At 49.2% G+C, this 17,762-nt stretch overlaps 1 protein-coding gene across 2 annotated transcripts in view; it reads right to left on the bottom strand.

Annotated features, from left to right (window-relative positions):
* URB1 (URB1 ribosome biogenesis homolog) overlaps positions 1-17,762 on the bottom strand; it is a 66,353-nt gene that overhangs the window by 11,913 nt on the left and 36,678 nt on the right. For both annotated transcript variants that reach the window (XM_060098555.1, XM_060098556.1), the window contains exons 22-30: positions 15,530-16,385; positions 14,415-14,616; positions 13,319-13,502; positions 11,196-11,254; positions 9,170-9,363; positions 8,108-8,218; positions 7,951-8,014; positions 6,027-6,198; positions 5,537-5,639 (exon numbers count right to left, since the gene is read on the bottom strand). In XM_060098555.1, coding sequence (XP_059954538.1) covers positions 5,537-5,639; positions 6,027-6,198; positions 7,951-8,014; positions 8,108-8,218; positions 9,170-9,363; positions 11,196-11,254; positions 13,319-13,502; positions 14,415-14,616; positions 15,530-16,385 — 1,945 coding nt within the window. The remainder of the gene's footprint in view (positions 1-5,536; positions 5,640-6,026; positions 6,199-7,950; positions 8,015-8,107; positions 8,219-9,169; positions 9,364-11,195; positions 11,255-13,318; positions 13,503-14,414; positions 14,617-15,529; positions 16,386-17,762) is intronic.

The raw sequence follows: 17,762 nt of genomic DNA, 5'->3' as shown, positions 1-17,762 counted from the left end.
AAATCCCTTGAAAAGGTAATTGACAGTCTGAAGCAAAAACAACCACATAGGGCTTCCCTGGTGGCGCAGTGGTTGAGAGTCCGCCTGCCAATGCAGGGGACACGGGTTCGTGCCCTGGTTTGGGAAGATCCCACATGCCACGGAGCAGCGTGGCCCGTGAGCCATGGCCGCTGAGCCTGCGCGTCCGGAGCCTGTGCTCTGCAGCGGGAGAGGCCACAACAGTGGTAAAAAAAAAAAACAAACAAAAAAACCCAACCACATATTGTAGGCTTTTTAACATTTATCAATAGATGGAAAATGTATGATAATTATAGCGCAAAGCCAGGAGGGGAGAGATATATACTATTGTAAGGTGCTTCTACTGTCCATGAAGTGGTATAATCTCACTTGAAAGTAAACCACAATAAATTGAAGACATATCCCATAAACCCTAAAGCAACCAACACACACATGCACACAAAACACGTATACACACACACACACGTACATATGCTGACAAGCATACACACAAATTATAGCTAAAAGCCAAAAAAGAAAATAAAGTGGAATCAGATCGATAATCACATTAAATGTAAATGGTGTATACATTCCAATTAAAAGGCAGAGATGGTCAGATTGGATATAAAAACAAAACCCAAGTATACGCTGTCTACAAGAAACCACTTTTAACCTCAAGATGCAGATTTTAAGTAAAAGGATGGAGTGGTGATTATTTTGAAATGTAGAGAAATAGGTAATCACTATGTTATGCACCAGGAACTAACAGTGTTGTAGGTCAACTATACTTGAAAACAACAAACAAACAAACCCACAGGAAAAGAGGTCAGATTTGTGGTCACCAGAGGCAGGAGGTAGGAGGAGGGAAAATGGATGAAGGCGGTCAAAAGGCACAAACTTCCAGCTATAAGATAAATAAGTACGAGGGATGCAATGTACAACATGGTAAATATAATTAACACTGCCGCATGTTATATATGGAAGTTGTTAAGAGAGTAAACGCTGAGTTCTCGTCACAAGGAAAAAATTTTTTATATTTCTTTAATTCTATATGTATATGAGATGACGGATGTTCACTAAACTTACTGTCGTAATCACTGCATGATGTATGTTAAGTCAAATCACTATGTTGTACACCTTAAACTTATACAGTGCTGTATGCCAATTATATCTCAATAAAACTGGAAGGAAAGAAAAAGTAAAAGGATGGAAAAAGAATAATTAGAAGACTCTTGGGCTCTAACAGCTTATGGACTAAATTTTCTCATTTCTAACAAGTGACTACTTTTGATGGGAAGGGGAAAAAATGCCAAATGCTTTACAAAGCATCAAACTGAGGGATAAAATTATATTGTTTTGGAAAAGATGAGATATGTTTAAGATACACCCACATACCTACATAACAAACACACATAAATGGAATAAATCTGGAAAAGAGAACACTCTCAACATTTAATATTACACTCACTAAAAATAGCTAGTACTTAGCAGGGGTATTTTTAGTAATCACTGACACGCTCTAAGAGAAAAGGATTTTCCACGTGTCCATGAGGAAAAGTCAATTTCATGTTCTGTAGTCATCTCTGTTATTCTCCGGAAGTCTTGGCTTTGTAACATGTATGGAAAAGAGCTGCCCTTGAGTGTTGAAAACATAATAGGCTATCAAAAAATAGTTATAAATACCATTCTCTTTGTTTTAAGAACCTCATAAATAGAAATTCGGCCTTGTGATAACAGATTTTCAAACCAAAATGGCTTAACCAGGACAATTATCAAGGATTAAAAGAAAAAGCACCCCACATTTTACGGGCTTTGGTGGCAGTGCAGCTGTGCTGTCGGAGCAGAAAGAGCCGTTCGTCACGCCTCCTCTCACACCATCTCCTAGAGGCAGCCCGGCCAGGAAGCCTCGTCACAGGGAGGGGTCCATGGAGCCTATGTCCAGTGGTCTGGTGAGAACCACACGTGGGCCTCCCTGTTCTGTGAATTAGGAGCCAAAGAGTTCAGCCCGGTTCTCTTGAGGACAAGAATTTGCTGTGGAAAAAGCATTTGTCACTGCCATTGCTAACAGCCTTGGCTGGCCCTGCTTTTCGGCCAAGGACTCAAAGAAAAGAAGCAGTAAGGTTAAGAAAACAGGTTCCGTTTTCAGCAAAGGGTTGACCTGGAGCAGTGAGACGAGTTTCTCTGAAGCCTGGCCACCACACACACAAACTAATCACACACCCAATTTAGGACTGCAGAATGTTTAGCAACACTTGGACCTAGGTGCCACTGCAGGAAGTAAAGACATGCTGTGGAGAACTTCTGCTACACACAGCATGGATGAATCTCACCAATATAATGCAGATAAATGAAGCTGATACAAAAGAATATAAAGTGTTTAATGCCATTTACATAAAGTTCAAATACAGGACACTGGTCCCTTCTGGGGAGGAAGGGGTACTGGCCAGGAAGGGGCCTGAGGAGGAGCCGCCGATTATGTTCTGTTCCTATCTGGCCAGTGGTTTCACCAAAACTTGAGCCATACATATATGATTTGCACTGGTGTCTACATATCACACTTCAATAAAAGTTTACTTAAAACATTATTCATGTTTAGTTATCCACCAGGGCAACAGTAAATGGAATAGTAACTTTTTAAAAAATAATAAAAAGAAAAAAAAGATTCGTGACAATTCAACCACAGTAAACCTTTGGCCATTGTACAGTTCACAGATTTCTGTTCTGTTCAACTTATCATTTTACTGCTAGGAATTTTCCTCTCCTGTTGAACTGGTATACTTCCTTTTATCAGATGATGAAATTTGTTTAAAATATTATGCTTCCATTTTTTTTTTGTTCTGGATTATAAGTAGCCCAGAGCAAAATTTAATGAACCTAGTTTTTCTTGGTTTGCTTATTTGTTTTGCATATCTATTTCCCTATCCACTTATATGCTTTTTAAAATTTTCTACTTCAACATGAATGATTTTGGTGTAAGCAGTATTTTAAGCTACTGCAAATCCTTTCTGGGTAGACATGCTCTGCAAATTTTTCTACCTATATTATACCAATAAAATGTAAACGTGGCTGTATTTGGAGATTTCCCTAACTTGAAAGAGCATTTACTAGTTCTCTCTTCACAAAAGGCCTTCCAGATCCTGTCCTTCCCCCTTACCCCAACTATTCAAGATTCTGGGAAAAACACTGTCCTGATTTTAATATCTCTCTACTGTTTTCCAAGCCTTTGCCTTCTATCTCCTAAAAGCTCTCCTGAAAGAGCAACAGACTAAATGATTTGTTGTAATTCACTAAAGCTGCATCATATTTTTAGACTGTGGAAAATCTATTTTCATGTTTGATGAGAAACAGACTTAGCCAGCACTGCCAAGACCTGGGGGGAATCAAAGAGCGTAGTAGATGTGCCTCACTTAGCCGCTGCTAGCAGCCACCGGGGCAGTTAAGATATCTGCTGGCCATCATCATCATCTGACATTTGCATGAAATGAAATGCCCCTGCTCTCTTGCAAAGAAACTCTAGCTCAGCCACAGAACCCAGTGGTCATGGGGAGACTAGTCTCTGAGAACACAGCCCTCTCCTCTTTCTGTTAGGAGCTAAGGACAGTGGTGGAGGATCAGCAAATCCATAAGGAAGAGCATTTGAGTATAAAAAGACCATCAAGGGGTTTCCCTAGTGGCGCAGTAGTTGAGAGTCCGCCTGCCGAAGTGGGGGACACGGGTTCGTGCCCCAGTCCGGGAGGATCCCACGTGCCGCGGGGCGGCTGGGCCCGTGAGCCATGGCCGCTGAGCCTGCACGTCCGGAGCCTGTGCTCCGCAACGGAAGAGGCCACAACAGTGAGAGGCCCGCATATCGCAAAAACAAACAAACAAACAAAAAACAAAGACCATCTTTCTGTTAGGAGCCAAGGGAAGAGCATTTGAGTATAAAAAGACCATCAAGTTTAAAAGGGGAGAACACAGGGCAATCAGTGAGGCATGGTTTCCGGGTGCACCTCATCTACATGGCCATTACAACCAGGAGGGAGGAGGAGTGAGAGAGCCCCTCAGGCATCACGCTGGCTGGTCCCCACTGGGCATCAGAGGGACCCTAATACAGAGGAAGGACGAGGCTCCCGCTTGGTGCCAGTGGAGGCCACGTGAGGAGCAGTAATGGCCACTCCCGCCCTCCCAGCCAGGAAGTGTCAGTGCAGGGGCGCCAGGACTCCCCAGCCCGGCAGTAACCAGGAGGTAGGGCGAGGAGAACAGATGGAGGACCGACAAGTGGGGACGGGATTGGAACACCCACAGGCGAAAAAATGAAGCTGGACCTAAACTTCACACCTTATATAAAAATTAACTCAAAACAGGCTGCAGACTTACATGTAAAACCTACAACTATAAAACTTTCAGAAATAAACATGGGAGAAATTCTTCAGGATGGAGCGATGGGCAAAGAGTTCTTAAGACTTGACATCAAAGCATGACCCGTAAGAGGAAAAACTGATAAACTGGACTTCATCAAAATTGAAAACTGCTGCTCTCTTAACTGTTAAGAAGGTGAAAAGATAAGCTACACAGTGGGAGAAAATATTTGCAAATCACATACCAAACAAAGGACTAATAGGTACAATATATAAAGAACCCTCAAAACTCAACAGTAAAAACAAATAAACAAACAAAACCCATTAGAATGGGCAAAAGACGTGAACTGATGTTTTACCAAAGAGGATTACAGATGGTAAGTAAGCCACAAGATGTTCACCATCATTAGCCATTAAGAAAATGCAAATTCAGGGCTTCCCTGGTGGTGCAGTGGTTGAGAGTCCGCCTGCCGATGCAGGGGACGCGGGTTCGTGCCCCGGTCCGGGAAGATCCCACGTGCCGCGGAGCGGCTGGGCCCGTGAGCCATGGCCGCTGAGCCTGCGCGTCCGGAGCCTGTGCTCCGCAACAGGAGAGGCCACAACAGTGAGAGGCCCGCGTACCGCAAAAAAAAAAAAAAAAAAGCAAATTCAAACCACAGTGAGATAGCAGTACACACCAATCACCGACAAAATGCCCCAAACCACCAGACCTGACCGGCCTGGGAATCAGACGCTGGTCTTTACCAGCGTGTACTGATACACATTTCTGTTCTTTCAGTCTCTCCGAAGCATTCACCCACAAAGATTCCCACCCTCAGGGTAGTAGACACAATATGCAATTTCAAAAATATACTTAAACCAAGAAAAAGCCAACCTTAGCAGGCTCTCACTCATTGTCAAAGACAAAGTCTCTCATTTCTGCTGGTACGTGACCACTATTCAGTGAAAATTCAGAAAAGGCTCGTCATTAAAATTAGGAAAACATCAAAGACAAAGGGACACTCCCAGATTTTAAAATTATAATTAAAAAAAAATCACTGTGTATTCAAAACATTAACTGTTACTTTGCTGAAAATCACTGGAATGGAAAGGTGAGAAGGCAGCTGAAGATCCTTCAAGAATTATTTTCAAGACTAAGGTCCTAATTTGGTAATTATGGTAATAATCATGCCCCCTCAACCCACCCGGAAGGCTGCAATTACCTGGCCTGGTCAATTCACTGAAGAGATGAAGGAGGAAACAGGGGTCATAAAGGTCACTGAGATCCATCATGCTCCTGTCTTTAAATATCGGGTCCTCTGTGTCCTGAAATAGCCCGAGACAAACAGAAACGTGTGGTTCGACTGCCTAAGTGTAACACCATGTGAATGTTTGCCCACTATTACCTAGAGTTCAAATTATTTTGAATATTCAAGCCCATTAAAAAATGGTTCTATTAAAAAACAACAACAGTGCTTGTACATGAAATTATACCTTTGATATTTGCTTTTGTGGAAAGAAGTTATAAGAGAAACAAGTATGGCCAGTGCTGATAAGTTTTGAAGCTGGGTGGTGGGTATACGGGTCCTGTCTCTGTACCTTTGCATATGGTTGGAATTCTACTTATAAAAAGTTAACAAATCACAAGAAAAGCAGTGCTTGTATTTTATAGCGGCTAAAACCGGATGGCTTCCCCCTGGGCCCCCCCCGCACCTCGGCGGGCAGCAGCCTCCGGTTCTGGGGGAAGTGGAGGACAGTCTTCATCATGCGGTCCGGATCCAGCAGGCGGAGGATGTCCCCGACGCTCGGCTGCTGCCACAGTGACTTGCCCAGGCTCTGGCACGTCTTCTGATGCTCCACGGCCGCTGGGCCCCACGCTAGCAGCCTAGAGCCGGATGGGAGAGCAGACTGGTCACAGGGCCCCCTCGGGAACAGGGACGACGATGGTGATGATGGCGCTGCAGGTGGCTTTGTCAAGCAGCTAGGACGCCAGGCACTGAGTACATGTCCTGTGTCGTATCATTTAATCCCCATGATAACTTCGGGGGAAGGTGGGAGTGATGGAGAGGTTGACAGTGATGAGGTGGTGTGACCGTGTCGGGGATGATGGAGGCCAACACTTTCGGAGAGTTTACGACGTGCCGGGCACTATTCTAAGCCTTTCAGGTGTATTCATTTCACGTAATCTGCACGGCTATCCCGTAAGGTAGGTACTATGGTCATCCCTATTGTGCAAATGTGGGAAGAGAGACACAGAGAGGATCTGGAACGTTGCTCAGCTGGTCCCCTGCCCAGCTGGTGAGTCGCAGAGCAGGAATTCACATTTGGGGAGCCTGGCTCCAGAGTCTGTGCTGGACACAGTGGCAGAACCCTGGCAGCTCAACGATGCTCTACTGTTACAGACCTTTCCTTGTTGCCACGGGGCCGTGAGCGGACCAGGTCCCCAGCTCTCCCTTTCGCGCCACCAGTCCCCATGGCAGCCGCCCAGAGAGGTCACCTTGCCTTCCTCCTGGAAAGCGACTGAACCCGTCCATTAACCCGAGACGGGGTTCTGAGGCCGCGGGGGTTGGGTAGGACGGCTCGCTCTTCACCGTGAGGGAGACTGCTTCTGTTTTCTCTCCTCTCCCTCATGTGCACAGGGGCTGTTTATTCCAGAAAGAATACCACTGACGCAGCACCACCTCCAAGGCAGTAAGTGGGTGAGGCCACGAGGGGAAGGGAGAGACAATGTTTATTCATGACCTGGGCTCTTTTAAGAGGCAGAAAATGGTTCTCTTTACTGTTTTTTTTTTTTTTTTCGGGGGAGGGGGGACTTCTAGGCTAATACATCTTTAATCTTTAAAAAAAAAAAAGAATTCTACAAGGGAAATATATTTTTCCCTTCCCTGCAGAGTTCTCCTGAACTATTTTTCTTGGCCCAGTAAGCTTACTTCCTGTCTCAGCACACAAAGCTCTTCTTATGTACTGGGCAGATGCTGGGGTGCTGGTCCCAAATTAAGGAGAAAAGAAACTAGGGCGGCAAAGAGAATCTCAGATGCTGTCTATGAATAGCTTAACCCCGGCCCTCGCAGAGCTCAGGCAGGGCCCAAAGGGAGAGGCGTCAGCCCAGCCCCTCAGGGCCCAAAGCTGTGCTGGCCAAGGAGCAAGCGGCCCCTGGGAACCCAGGAGAGACAGACAGACACAGAGACAGACAGACAGGAAAGAGACAAATCTAGGGACAGACACCGTGTGCGCGTGCACACACACACACGCACGCACGCACACACAGACAAGGAAGAGGGCGGAATTAACATCCAGCCAGCGCTCCTCAGTCTTTTCCCAGATCCCCACCTAAGTCACTCCCACCTAAAGGAACGCACCAAGAGAAAGGTTTTCAGAAGAATCAACTAAATGACCCCCAGGTCAGGAGTGAGTCCGAGGGCAGGTCTGTGACAGACACACACTGTCAACCAGTGAGGTGGCCCAGCCCAGACAGGCCCGGCCATTGGGGACCATCCTCACAGTGAGAGGCCAGAGCAGCCCACGCTGGCAATGGTGTGTGAACCGAGGGGTCCACCCAGCCCCCCTTTTCCCTGGGGGAGCTTACTGGGTGGGGCCTTCAAGGCCTGCCGTTCTCACCTCCAGGCCCAGCGCTCACCTGAAGTTGACCAGGCTATGGTTGTTCTGTTCGTAGGCCCGCAGGAGAAGTAAGATCTTCTGGTCTAAAGTCAGTTGAGGGTCAGTTTAGAAAGCTTCCTGGTGACCCCCGAGATCTCATACGCTCTGATCGCACCGCCCAGTCCCCGCACCCTCACCCAGGACGCTGAGAGAGGCTCCGTAGGCCCCGAGGAGCACGGCGAAGTGGCTGTTCTCGCAGACAGAGGGGCACAGCCTCACTGCCACCGACATTAGGTCCACCAGCGCTTCTGGAAGAAAAGAACACTGAGATGCCCAGCAATTCAGGGGGATGGGCACATGCAGAGTAAACATGGAGAAGGAAGCACTTCAGCAAACACAAATGCTTGAGATATCCTTCTCTAGACAACACTGGTCTGAGGACTATACCCGGTCCCTTCCCTGCTTTTTCCTTTTTAAAAATAAACACAACTTTGACGAGGCTGCCATCAACCTCTCCAAGCCCCCTCCCAAACTTTAAGGCAACAAAGATTTTTAAACCTAAGCATTTTTCTCCATGATTATGTTACCAAAATCTCTAATATTTCTACTCCTGCCTGAAAGCGGGGAGCCTTTCTACTTTTTCTACTGCCTGTACCAGGAACTTGGGTAAGGGTTCTCTCCAGTTCAGCAGTTTATTACAGACCAGCTCTGCAGTGATTCCTAACAGTTTGGGGATGTCAATTTTGTCTCTAAACAGGGTATGGTTTCGGGAGGGCAGGACCCCTCAGACCTCTGCCATCTCCCACAGCCTTCGCCATGCTAACGTAAACGCTCACCAAACCGACTAGGCAAGAAGCCTGGGCTGTACGAGTCCCTAGCAGGGACCCACCAACAGGGACCTTAGAACCCTTCACCCTTGATAAAAGTTTCAATCACCCCATTAACACATTTAATGCAACTAAACAATTTCTCCCAGGTGAGAAACCCCTGCTCCTAACTCCCCCTAACTCCCAGGTTTTAACGCTCGCCCACGATACGGCAGAAAACCTTAAATCTGGCTTCTGCAGGCCAGAATAGGCTCTGAAGAGAGGTCTGCGTTTGCTGTGTGACCCCAAGTCAGAGGAAACATTTCTTGAGCTTGGATTTGACAGACATGAAATATTCGGACACCGTTTGGGTAATGCTTCCTTAGCTCTGAGAACACATGAAATCCGGAAATAAGCTCCGCGTCTGAAGTGGGAGGTGGGGTAAGGAATCACCTCTGACGGGACTGCCTGGGGTTTCCTCCTCTCCAGACGTCAGCAAAGTGGGCAGGAACAGGGAGTGCTGGGTGAGCATCACGTGGACCACCGACAGCTGAGTGAGCCGCGAGCGCGTGGCGCTTTCCGGGAGATACAGGAGCTGGACGGCAGCACAAAGGGCCTTTAAAAATGCATGGTCCTGGTACCGAAATCTAAGGGAAAACCAAAGGGAAAACTAGCTTCATAAACAATAGAAAACCTTTTTTCTCGACATTTTATCAAGGAAAACTTCCAACGTGCCACACAGGCGAGAACCCTAGAGCACACAGTCATACACCCGTCACCCAAACTACCCGTGCCGCTGCAGCACACCTGCAGCATCCCACACCTCGTCGCCCGCCCATCACAGGGAGCATTTCTGACCTGGCCTACCTGCCAGGTCAGCTTCCCTCCTTCCTTCCTTTCAGCTACTCAAAACGCCCCTCCAACGGTTCAGAAGCCTTCTCATCTTAAATCCCTTTAGAACCCACTAAAGAAATGAAAGCATCATGCTCTGGAGAAAAACGTTTCTAGCCATATGTGAATATTGGTAAGAATCACTTAGCACACAGGGAACATTCTAGAAACGCAAATGAACCAGAGACTCAAAGAAATGTCGTCATGTCACGAAGGTAATCCTCCGTTGCCATTAACCTCTGACTCACCTTCACTTATTTCTCTCTCTTGGGTATTTTTCTCTGTTTCAAACTGATGAATAATCAGGGAAATGAAAATTACAGGTGCAATGAAATACCGTTTCATGACTACCTGACTGCCAAAAAGAAAGAGTCTGACCACATCACTGCTGGTGAGGAAGCGGGGACAAAACGAACTTCCACACCATGTTACGTTAGCTTGGAGAACAATCTAGTGAGGGCTTCCCTGGTGGCGCAGTGGTTGAGAGTACGCCTGCCGATGCAGGGGACACGGGTTCGTGCCCCGGTCTGGGAAGATCCCACATGCCGCGGAGCGGCTGGGCCCGTGAGTCATGGCCGCTGAGCCTGCGCGTCCGGAGCCTGTGCTCCGCAACGGGAGAGGCCACAGCAGTGAGAAGCCCGCGTACCACAAAAAAAAAAAAAAAAAAAAAAAAAAATCTAGTAAAACTGGAGTTGTGCCCACATTAAGAGCCAGCAAGCGACCCCTCCCCCAGAAAATCTGGCACCTGGGCACAAGGAGACATGCAACGTTCACTGCAGGGTTGGGAGGGAGGAGGGAAGGAAAGGAGGGAGATCCTGTCCACAAGTAGGACACCGGCCTGCATGAACTGGGGCACGGTCGTAAGACAGAATGCCCCACAGCGGTAAAAAGCAATGACTCGGATCTCCATGTATCAACATGGGTAACTCAAAAACTTCTGAGTGCAAAAAAGGGACAATAGAGTCATACATCTGTATACAATGTCAAACTCAATAAACACTGTGGTTTACTGTTTAGAGACATACTGACATGCAACCAAAGTGTTAAACACACAGGGCCATGACAAAACTCAACCTCAGAAGAGTGACACTTTGGGGCAGGGGAGGGAAAAGACGCAATTAGGGCAAATAGGGAAAACTGTCAGCACTTATTAACTCTGGGTGCTCCTGTGTTGTTCTCTGCACATTTCTGGCTTTTAAAAAATATTTCAGTAAAAAAATTTATTTATTATTATTTTTTTCGGCCGTGCTGCGTGGCTTGTGGGATGTTAGTTCCCTGACCAGGGATTGAACCCGGGTCCTTGGCAGTGGGAGCACAGAGTCCTAACCACTGGACCACCAGGGAATTCCCCCCAAATATTTCACTTTTTAAAGGCTGCTTCTCCCATCGCTGTTAGAAGCACACACATGTCAACGGGCAAATCATCTTCCCTCCCCAACAGTGCCGTCTCGTCTCGTCTGCCCAAAATGGTAGCAGCATCTGCTCCACCACGTCCTTTACGCTAATAACAAGCTACACCGCTGGCCCTGCACCAGCAAAGACACTCACCGCCTTACTGAACAGCACCAAGAAAATAAATTCAACTTACTTGAGTCCAGTCTTCACAAATTTCTGCCAGTCACCAGGATCAACTTCATTAAGTGAATTCTAGGAATAAGGTAAGCAAGAAATATATGTGGAATATCCGAATTAATTTAAAATACACGCAGAATTTAAATTACAGCCCTACAGTAAATATGGAATATAGTTATCTAAGCAATTCGCAAAAGCTTATAGTTGCTTCTTACTTTGATTTTTTTAAATTGTTTTGTTATTTCCACTAGTAGCTCTGTCTTAGCATACCTATGATCACCAAATGACCTAAAGAAAATTCCCAAGATAGCTGTGTAACTTTCCCCTTTGTCCACCATTGTGAATAGCACTGACTGATCCGCAACACACAGCAGTGCAGCCACATGTGACTGTTTAAACCCAGAGCAAGGCCACTGTGCCCTAACAGGGCCAACGGAGATCCACAGTCCCTGACGTGGAGAAAAATCTCCAAACGTGGTGCATTATGTTACATCGGAAGAGTGGCTGCTCTGGGGGGAAGGGGACCAACTGGGAGAAAGCACAAGAGAGCTTTCTGGAATGATGAAAATCTTGGATAGCACAGGGGTACTTGTATCTGTCAGCACTGAACTACACACTTAAGACCTCATATTCCACGAGATGAAAACCACACCTCAATTGCAAGGAAAGGGCTGCTGGAGATGCTGATGGTGAGGAAGCTGTGCACGTGTGGGAGAAGGGGGCACGTGCCAACTCTGAGCTTCCGCCCAATTTTGCTGTGAACCTAAAACTGCTCTAAAAAGTTAAGTCTATTAAAAAAGGCGGGGGGGAAGCAAGAGCCAGAGAGAGAGAGAAAGAAAACAGCCAAGTCGGGTAAGGAGGGAGACCTGTCCCGAGAACACAAATCCCTAGAAGAGCAGAGCCCAGCACCCCCGGCTCCACAGCTCGGCTCCCTCACATCCCAGGAATGCTTCTCCTCCTCTTTCCTAGCTCTACGGGGTCAGGGTTCTACACGCCTTAAGTTCACAATCCTGTAACACAACTCATTAAGTGCTTCAGGATGCTAATGATCTCTGTGCAAAAATGTAGCATTAAAAACAAAAGAGGGGGCTTCCCTGGTGGCGCAGTGGTTGAGAGTCCGCCTGCTGATGCAGAGGACATGGGTTCGTGCCCCAGTCCGGGAAGATCCCACATGCCTCAGAGCGGCTGGGCCCATGAGCCATGGCCGCTTGGCCTGTGCATCCAGAGCCTGTGCTCCGCAACGGGAGAGGCCACAACAGTGAGAGGCCCGCATACGGCAAAAAAAAAAAAAAAAAAGAAAGAAAATAAAGGCCCCAAACAGCTAAATATTTCCAAATTTTATGAAAGCTCAAAACTCACAGAGCCAGGAAGCTCACTGAACCCAAAGCACAGAAAAGCTGAAGAAACGACGCTCAGGCATATTGCAACCATGTTGTTTAAGCAATGTAAAGAAAAAAATCCTCAAAGCTGCTGGAGAAAAAAGGCATCATGTAAAGAGAAATACAGATAAGAATGAGATTTCTTATCAGAAACAATGCACACCAGAAGACAGTAAAGCAACATCTTTAAAATGCCTGAAGAAAATAAAAACTGTTAACCTGGAATTTTGTACCCAGTGAAACTCTTCCTAACTCAACCTGAGGCCAGTATTACCTGATCCTAAAGCCAGACAAGGACACTGCAAGAAAATAAAATTATAAGCTAATACCCCTCATGCACACAGATAGAAAATTTCTTGGTAAAGTGTCAGCAAATCAAATCCAACACTACATAAAAATGACAACATATTATGACCAAGTAGGTTTATTCTAGGAATGCAGGGCTGGTTTAACATTCAAAAATCAGTTAACATAATTCACCCCATTAACAATCAAAACAAAAAACAATACCATATAACCATCTCAGTAGATGCAACAAAAAAGCATTCTGACAAATTCCTGCAACCATTCCTGATAAAAGATGGCTCATCATTTCAAGGTTTGCCCTCCACCAGCCCTTCGCCTCCTAGACATGGCTCCTCTCATCCCCCACCGGGTCGAATTCACGCCACCTGGCTTGAATGTATCTGCAAACCTGGGTTTGTCTATCTCACTCTTTCCCTTAAAAATTTAACCAGGGGCTCTAATAAGAGACACCTACCAACAGTTCGTTTAATCTTAGCAGCATCTGCTTCTCTCGATCCTGGGTACCATCATCTTGCTGGCCGCCGCTAAAGGACGCGATCAGCCACTGTACACAGGCCTCCAGCAGAGTCTTTTTCCAAGCACGCAGCTCTTCTGCCGACCCTTCCAGGACAGCCGAGACAGGGTCAGCCACGACCCAACTGCGGCAGAAGACAAAACTCAAGAGTTACAGGCATGGCCCGAATCCCGCTAGCTTTAAGTATATATAATCCAACATCACAATGGGCCGTATGAGGCAGATGCCCTGAGCCCTGGTCCCTACACTAACTACCCAAGCACAGAGATCACAGGCTTCCCCTGCCCCTTATGCAAACTTCAAAGACGTACCAGAACTTTTACGACTAGGGGAAACAGTATTAGCACACCAGAAAAAGGATATATTGTCCAGACTTTGTCTAAATCAGGCTATCTCAGCCTCAGCACTACTGACATTTTAGGCCAGATAATTCTCTCTTTGAGAATTAGGTTTATTCTAGGAATGCAAGGCTGGTTTAACATTCAAAAATCAGTTAATATAATTCACCCCATTAACAGTCAAAACAAAAAACAATACCATATAACCATCTCAGTAGATGCAACAAAAAAGCATTCTGACAAAAAAACAACAAAAAAGCATTCTGACAAATTCCTGCAACCATTCCTGATGAAAGATGGCTCATCATTTCAAAGTTTGCCCTTTGAAATGAGGGGAGGGGGCCTGTCCTATGCATGACAGGATATTTAGCAGCACCCTTGGCCTCCACCCTCTAGCAGCCAGAAGCAACAAGCCCCCCATACCCATATCGTGACAGTAAAAGGTGTCAGACGTTGCCAAATGTTCCCTGGAGCGGGCAAAATCACCCCTGGTTGATAACCACGGCTCTAAGGGAATCAGAACCACCCACTTATGGAGATGAACTTGCTCCAGCCAGGATGGAAGTAGAGTTCTCGGAGGAACTGCGTTCTCCCCAACTGCACAACAGCAATGCAGCAAGTTCCACTGCTTTATAACCGCTACAGGGAAAAGGGAAGCTGAGACAGGGAGAGCCATTAAACGATCTGAGCCTTCATACCTCTTGTGACTGCCTGGAGCCTGAAGCAAGCGGGGCAGTCGGTCCATGAGGACACGGAGGTCCTTGGCTCTTGCAAATGGGACCAGCTGGGCCAGGATCTCCTGATGCAGCCCAGACTCTAGGGGCCCGTCAGCACTGAGAAGCCTGGTCTGCAGCGGCCTCCACAGGGCCTTCCTCAAGACAGGAATGACAGCAGAGGATACTGGGGCAGAGACAAGCAGGAGAGGGAGGTGAGCGCCGTGGAGCGCTACAACCGGCTTACAAGGGCTGGGGCTCTGTTTCAGGAAACCTGTGACCTGGGTGATGTCCCACTGGTAGCACGAGACGGACCACGGCAGGAGCTGTGATGCCACGGAAATTGGCAATGCTACAAATCAGTCTCCCCCAAGAGCCAGTGGTTAAAACATTTACCAGCACGCCACTGGTCACCTCTCATCACTCAACCCTGACAGGGACTGCTCAGTCCCGCAGGCCCTGGGCATAGCCCCAGCTCGAGGGTCATGACGAGATGGTGAGCACCCAGGTCCTGAACTCACTCGGGAATGAGAAGAGCCCTGAGAACCACTGGCCGGAAGGCGCCCTCCTGCAGGGGCGCTCTTACTTTTTAAAAACATCTGTTATGGATGATATGAAGCTATGCAGCACAGAGGCAAAGCAGTGAGCGAAAAATCATTCATACACACGATAAAAATGAATTAAGTTGAATTGGAGGTGATCAGGAAGTGCCTTGGATCTGAAACCCAGTGGGTGGAGAGAGGAGAGAGAGCGGGGCCCAGCCGAGTGCCTCAGCTCAGCACGGACTCACCAACGCTCCCAGCAGTGGGGAGAGGGAGACGGGGCAAAGGACCATCACCCGCGCCACTCCCTCGACCTAACAAGACCCAGCCGGGGCCGCTCCTTCCTTGGCCCCCAACGGCCATAGCTACCACCCACCGCCGGCCCCAGCTTCCCGTGGGTAACTCAGGGTCGGTGGGAGCTCCATCCTCAGAGCTGCGTCAGACACCGGAGGAGAAACAGAACTAAACGGTATCCCCAGAACGTGAAGCCCCAGGGCTTAAGGGTAGACACACAGTTCTCAGCCCCCCCCGGCTGCCCGAAGCCCCCCCTTCCTGTACCTCCTGCGGGGCGCATGAAGTGTTCCCGGGTCCTGCACTGAAGGTACGTGTGGACGACAGGAAGGAAGTCGTCCAGGGCCTCCTGCAGGCAGAGCCCCAGGCTGGCCCGCCTGCACCACCGCTCAAACCGCAGCAGGTGGGGACAGCTGTGCTGCAGGAGCAGGGCCGCGGTGCCCAGGGTCACCGGCGTCCGCCGGGCCAGGCAGTAGTCGAGCAGAGCGACCCCGACGGCGGGGGCCAGAGCCGGCTCTCTCTGCAGAGCCTGGAGGAGCACGGCGTCCAGCTCGTCCACGGCCAGCGTGGGCAGCAAGGCCCCCAGGCCTCTCACGTACTCGGAGGCCCGGAGGAGTTCGCCGCTCTGCAGCTGCTCCTGGGGGCGGCTGGTCAGCAGCTGGACCAGGGTCTCCCCGAGAGCGTTCAGGTGTCTCTCCTTCTGGCGGGACTTAGTGGGTCGCTGGTCCACCAGGTGGGCCTCGGGCAGGCTCAGCAGGGCCAGGGTGACCTCCCGGAGCTGGGCACCCTCCATGTACGGGTGCAGCCCCTGCAGGGCTTCGAGCTGAGGAAGGGTCTTCGGCATCGGCGTGGCTGCGTGGGCCCTCCGGTTCCGCAGCTCTTTCAGGACGCTCTGGGTGACGGCCTCCGAGTACCTGGCCAGGAGCCCCAGCTGACCAAGGCTCTGGAGGACTGGGGCACTGGCCACCAGCAGCCGAAGGACCCCCGCGCTGAGGTGGGCCGCCAGGAGCTTCACGAGGACAGGACTGAGGGCGTGCGGGGGAAGTGCCTGCTGCTCCAGGGCCAGGTACCAGCCCTCCAGCGTGGGGTGCTTGAGGATGGCCACGAGCACCTCCTCCAGCGTCTGAAACACAGTGACGGGGCACAGGCCTCACCCACAGCCCAGCCAGCGGCTGCCACTCAGGAGGACGCAGAGCAGAAGGCAGCTTTCCTAAGCCACTCCAGCCTCAAGCCCAAGTCCCAGTGCCCCCCTCAGGGGTGCCCGCGGCACCCCAACCCGAGCCCAAAGCTCTAACCCCATCCTAATGCACCTCCTCCCCTGTACAATGACGGGGCCTGGACTGTGACTCAGTCAGCGACCCCCGGACCAGCAGGAATCTGATGAATGCAGCCTGAATGAATTTACTGTGCAGTGAAACTGCCCTCCACGGTCACTCGGGCAGGGCCGGGCCACACAGAAATGCCAAAATGGGATGACGATCGATTGTCTCCTGGTTCCTCCCTAGCAGCCCTGCCCTCCTAAATAAATCTGGTTGAGGGACGTGGGTACCACCCGACCACCAGGGCAGGGCTACCCTGGCTCTGGAGAGACTCTGTGGCTGGGGAAGATGGGTAGGGGTTCAACGATCCAGAACTGAAGGTGAAACTGCGTCCACTTTCAGAAGGAGACTGGGCCTCGAGTGACCCCCTGAGAACTAGCTCTGACCCCAAGACTAGTTTCAACCACTGAGCAGAGAGCCGCTGAGTGTGCTCGGCTGGATTAGATGATGATCTGATGCAGCCTCGGTGAACGCGATTCCTGGTCAATGAAGCCACCCTGTCCCCGGGGACAGAAATAAACTTTTTTCCTTATTTACTCTTCAGGAAGGAAAGAGGAGTCTATGACACCTTCCAGCTGAGCTTCCCCAAATAGAAAGAAAAACAGAAAAGCACACACCAGGAGTGCTTTGCCCAACGACTGGCTAACAGGCGGTCTTGCACCAACAAATGCCCCCCCAAGAAAGCCCCCCTTGGAGATCAAAGGAAGGGAGCCATGCGTTCGACTGTGAACTGAGGCACATGCCTGCACCCGAACCCAGTACAACAGGTCAAATGGCAAATGGTGAGAAAGATGTGGCCTGGCCCCAGGTAAAAAGCGGACTCACGAGACTGCCAGCAGGAGAGGAAGGCTCACTCTTCCCCAGGCAGTGTGGTCGCCGCGTGTGTTCACGAGGAAGGGCCCCACCCACTGCCCAGCCTTTGCTCAACACAGGCTGCAGCCCTTTAAGAGGAAAATACGCAGCCCGAGTTCTCAGGACGCTCACGGCACGGTGGGAGGGAAAGTGCTCGCAGCAGGGCCAAGCGTGAGCAGAGAAGTGACTGGAGAGACGAGCGCCCCAAGTAAACGGTGCTCCTCTCGGGGTGGGCAGGGGACGGCACTCAGGGCCTCCTCTGGAGTTCTCCGCGTCTCCCTACTTCCCTGCAATGAACACGTACTTGCTTTTAACCAGAACGGAGGGAA

The sequence above is a fragment of the Mesoplodon densirostris genome, chromosome 5 (assembly GCF_025265405.1).
Source record: "Mesoplodon densirostris isolate mMesDen1 chromosome 5, mMesDen1 primary haplotype, whole genome shotgun sequence".
Lineage (NCBI taxonomy): Eukaryota > Metazoa > Chordata > Mammalia > Artiodactyla > Ziphiidae > Mesoplodon > Mesoplodon densirostris.
The sequence above is the reverse complement of the archived record's forward strand: the minus strand, read 5'-3'. Positions and strand labels throughout refer to the sequence as shown.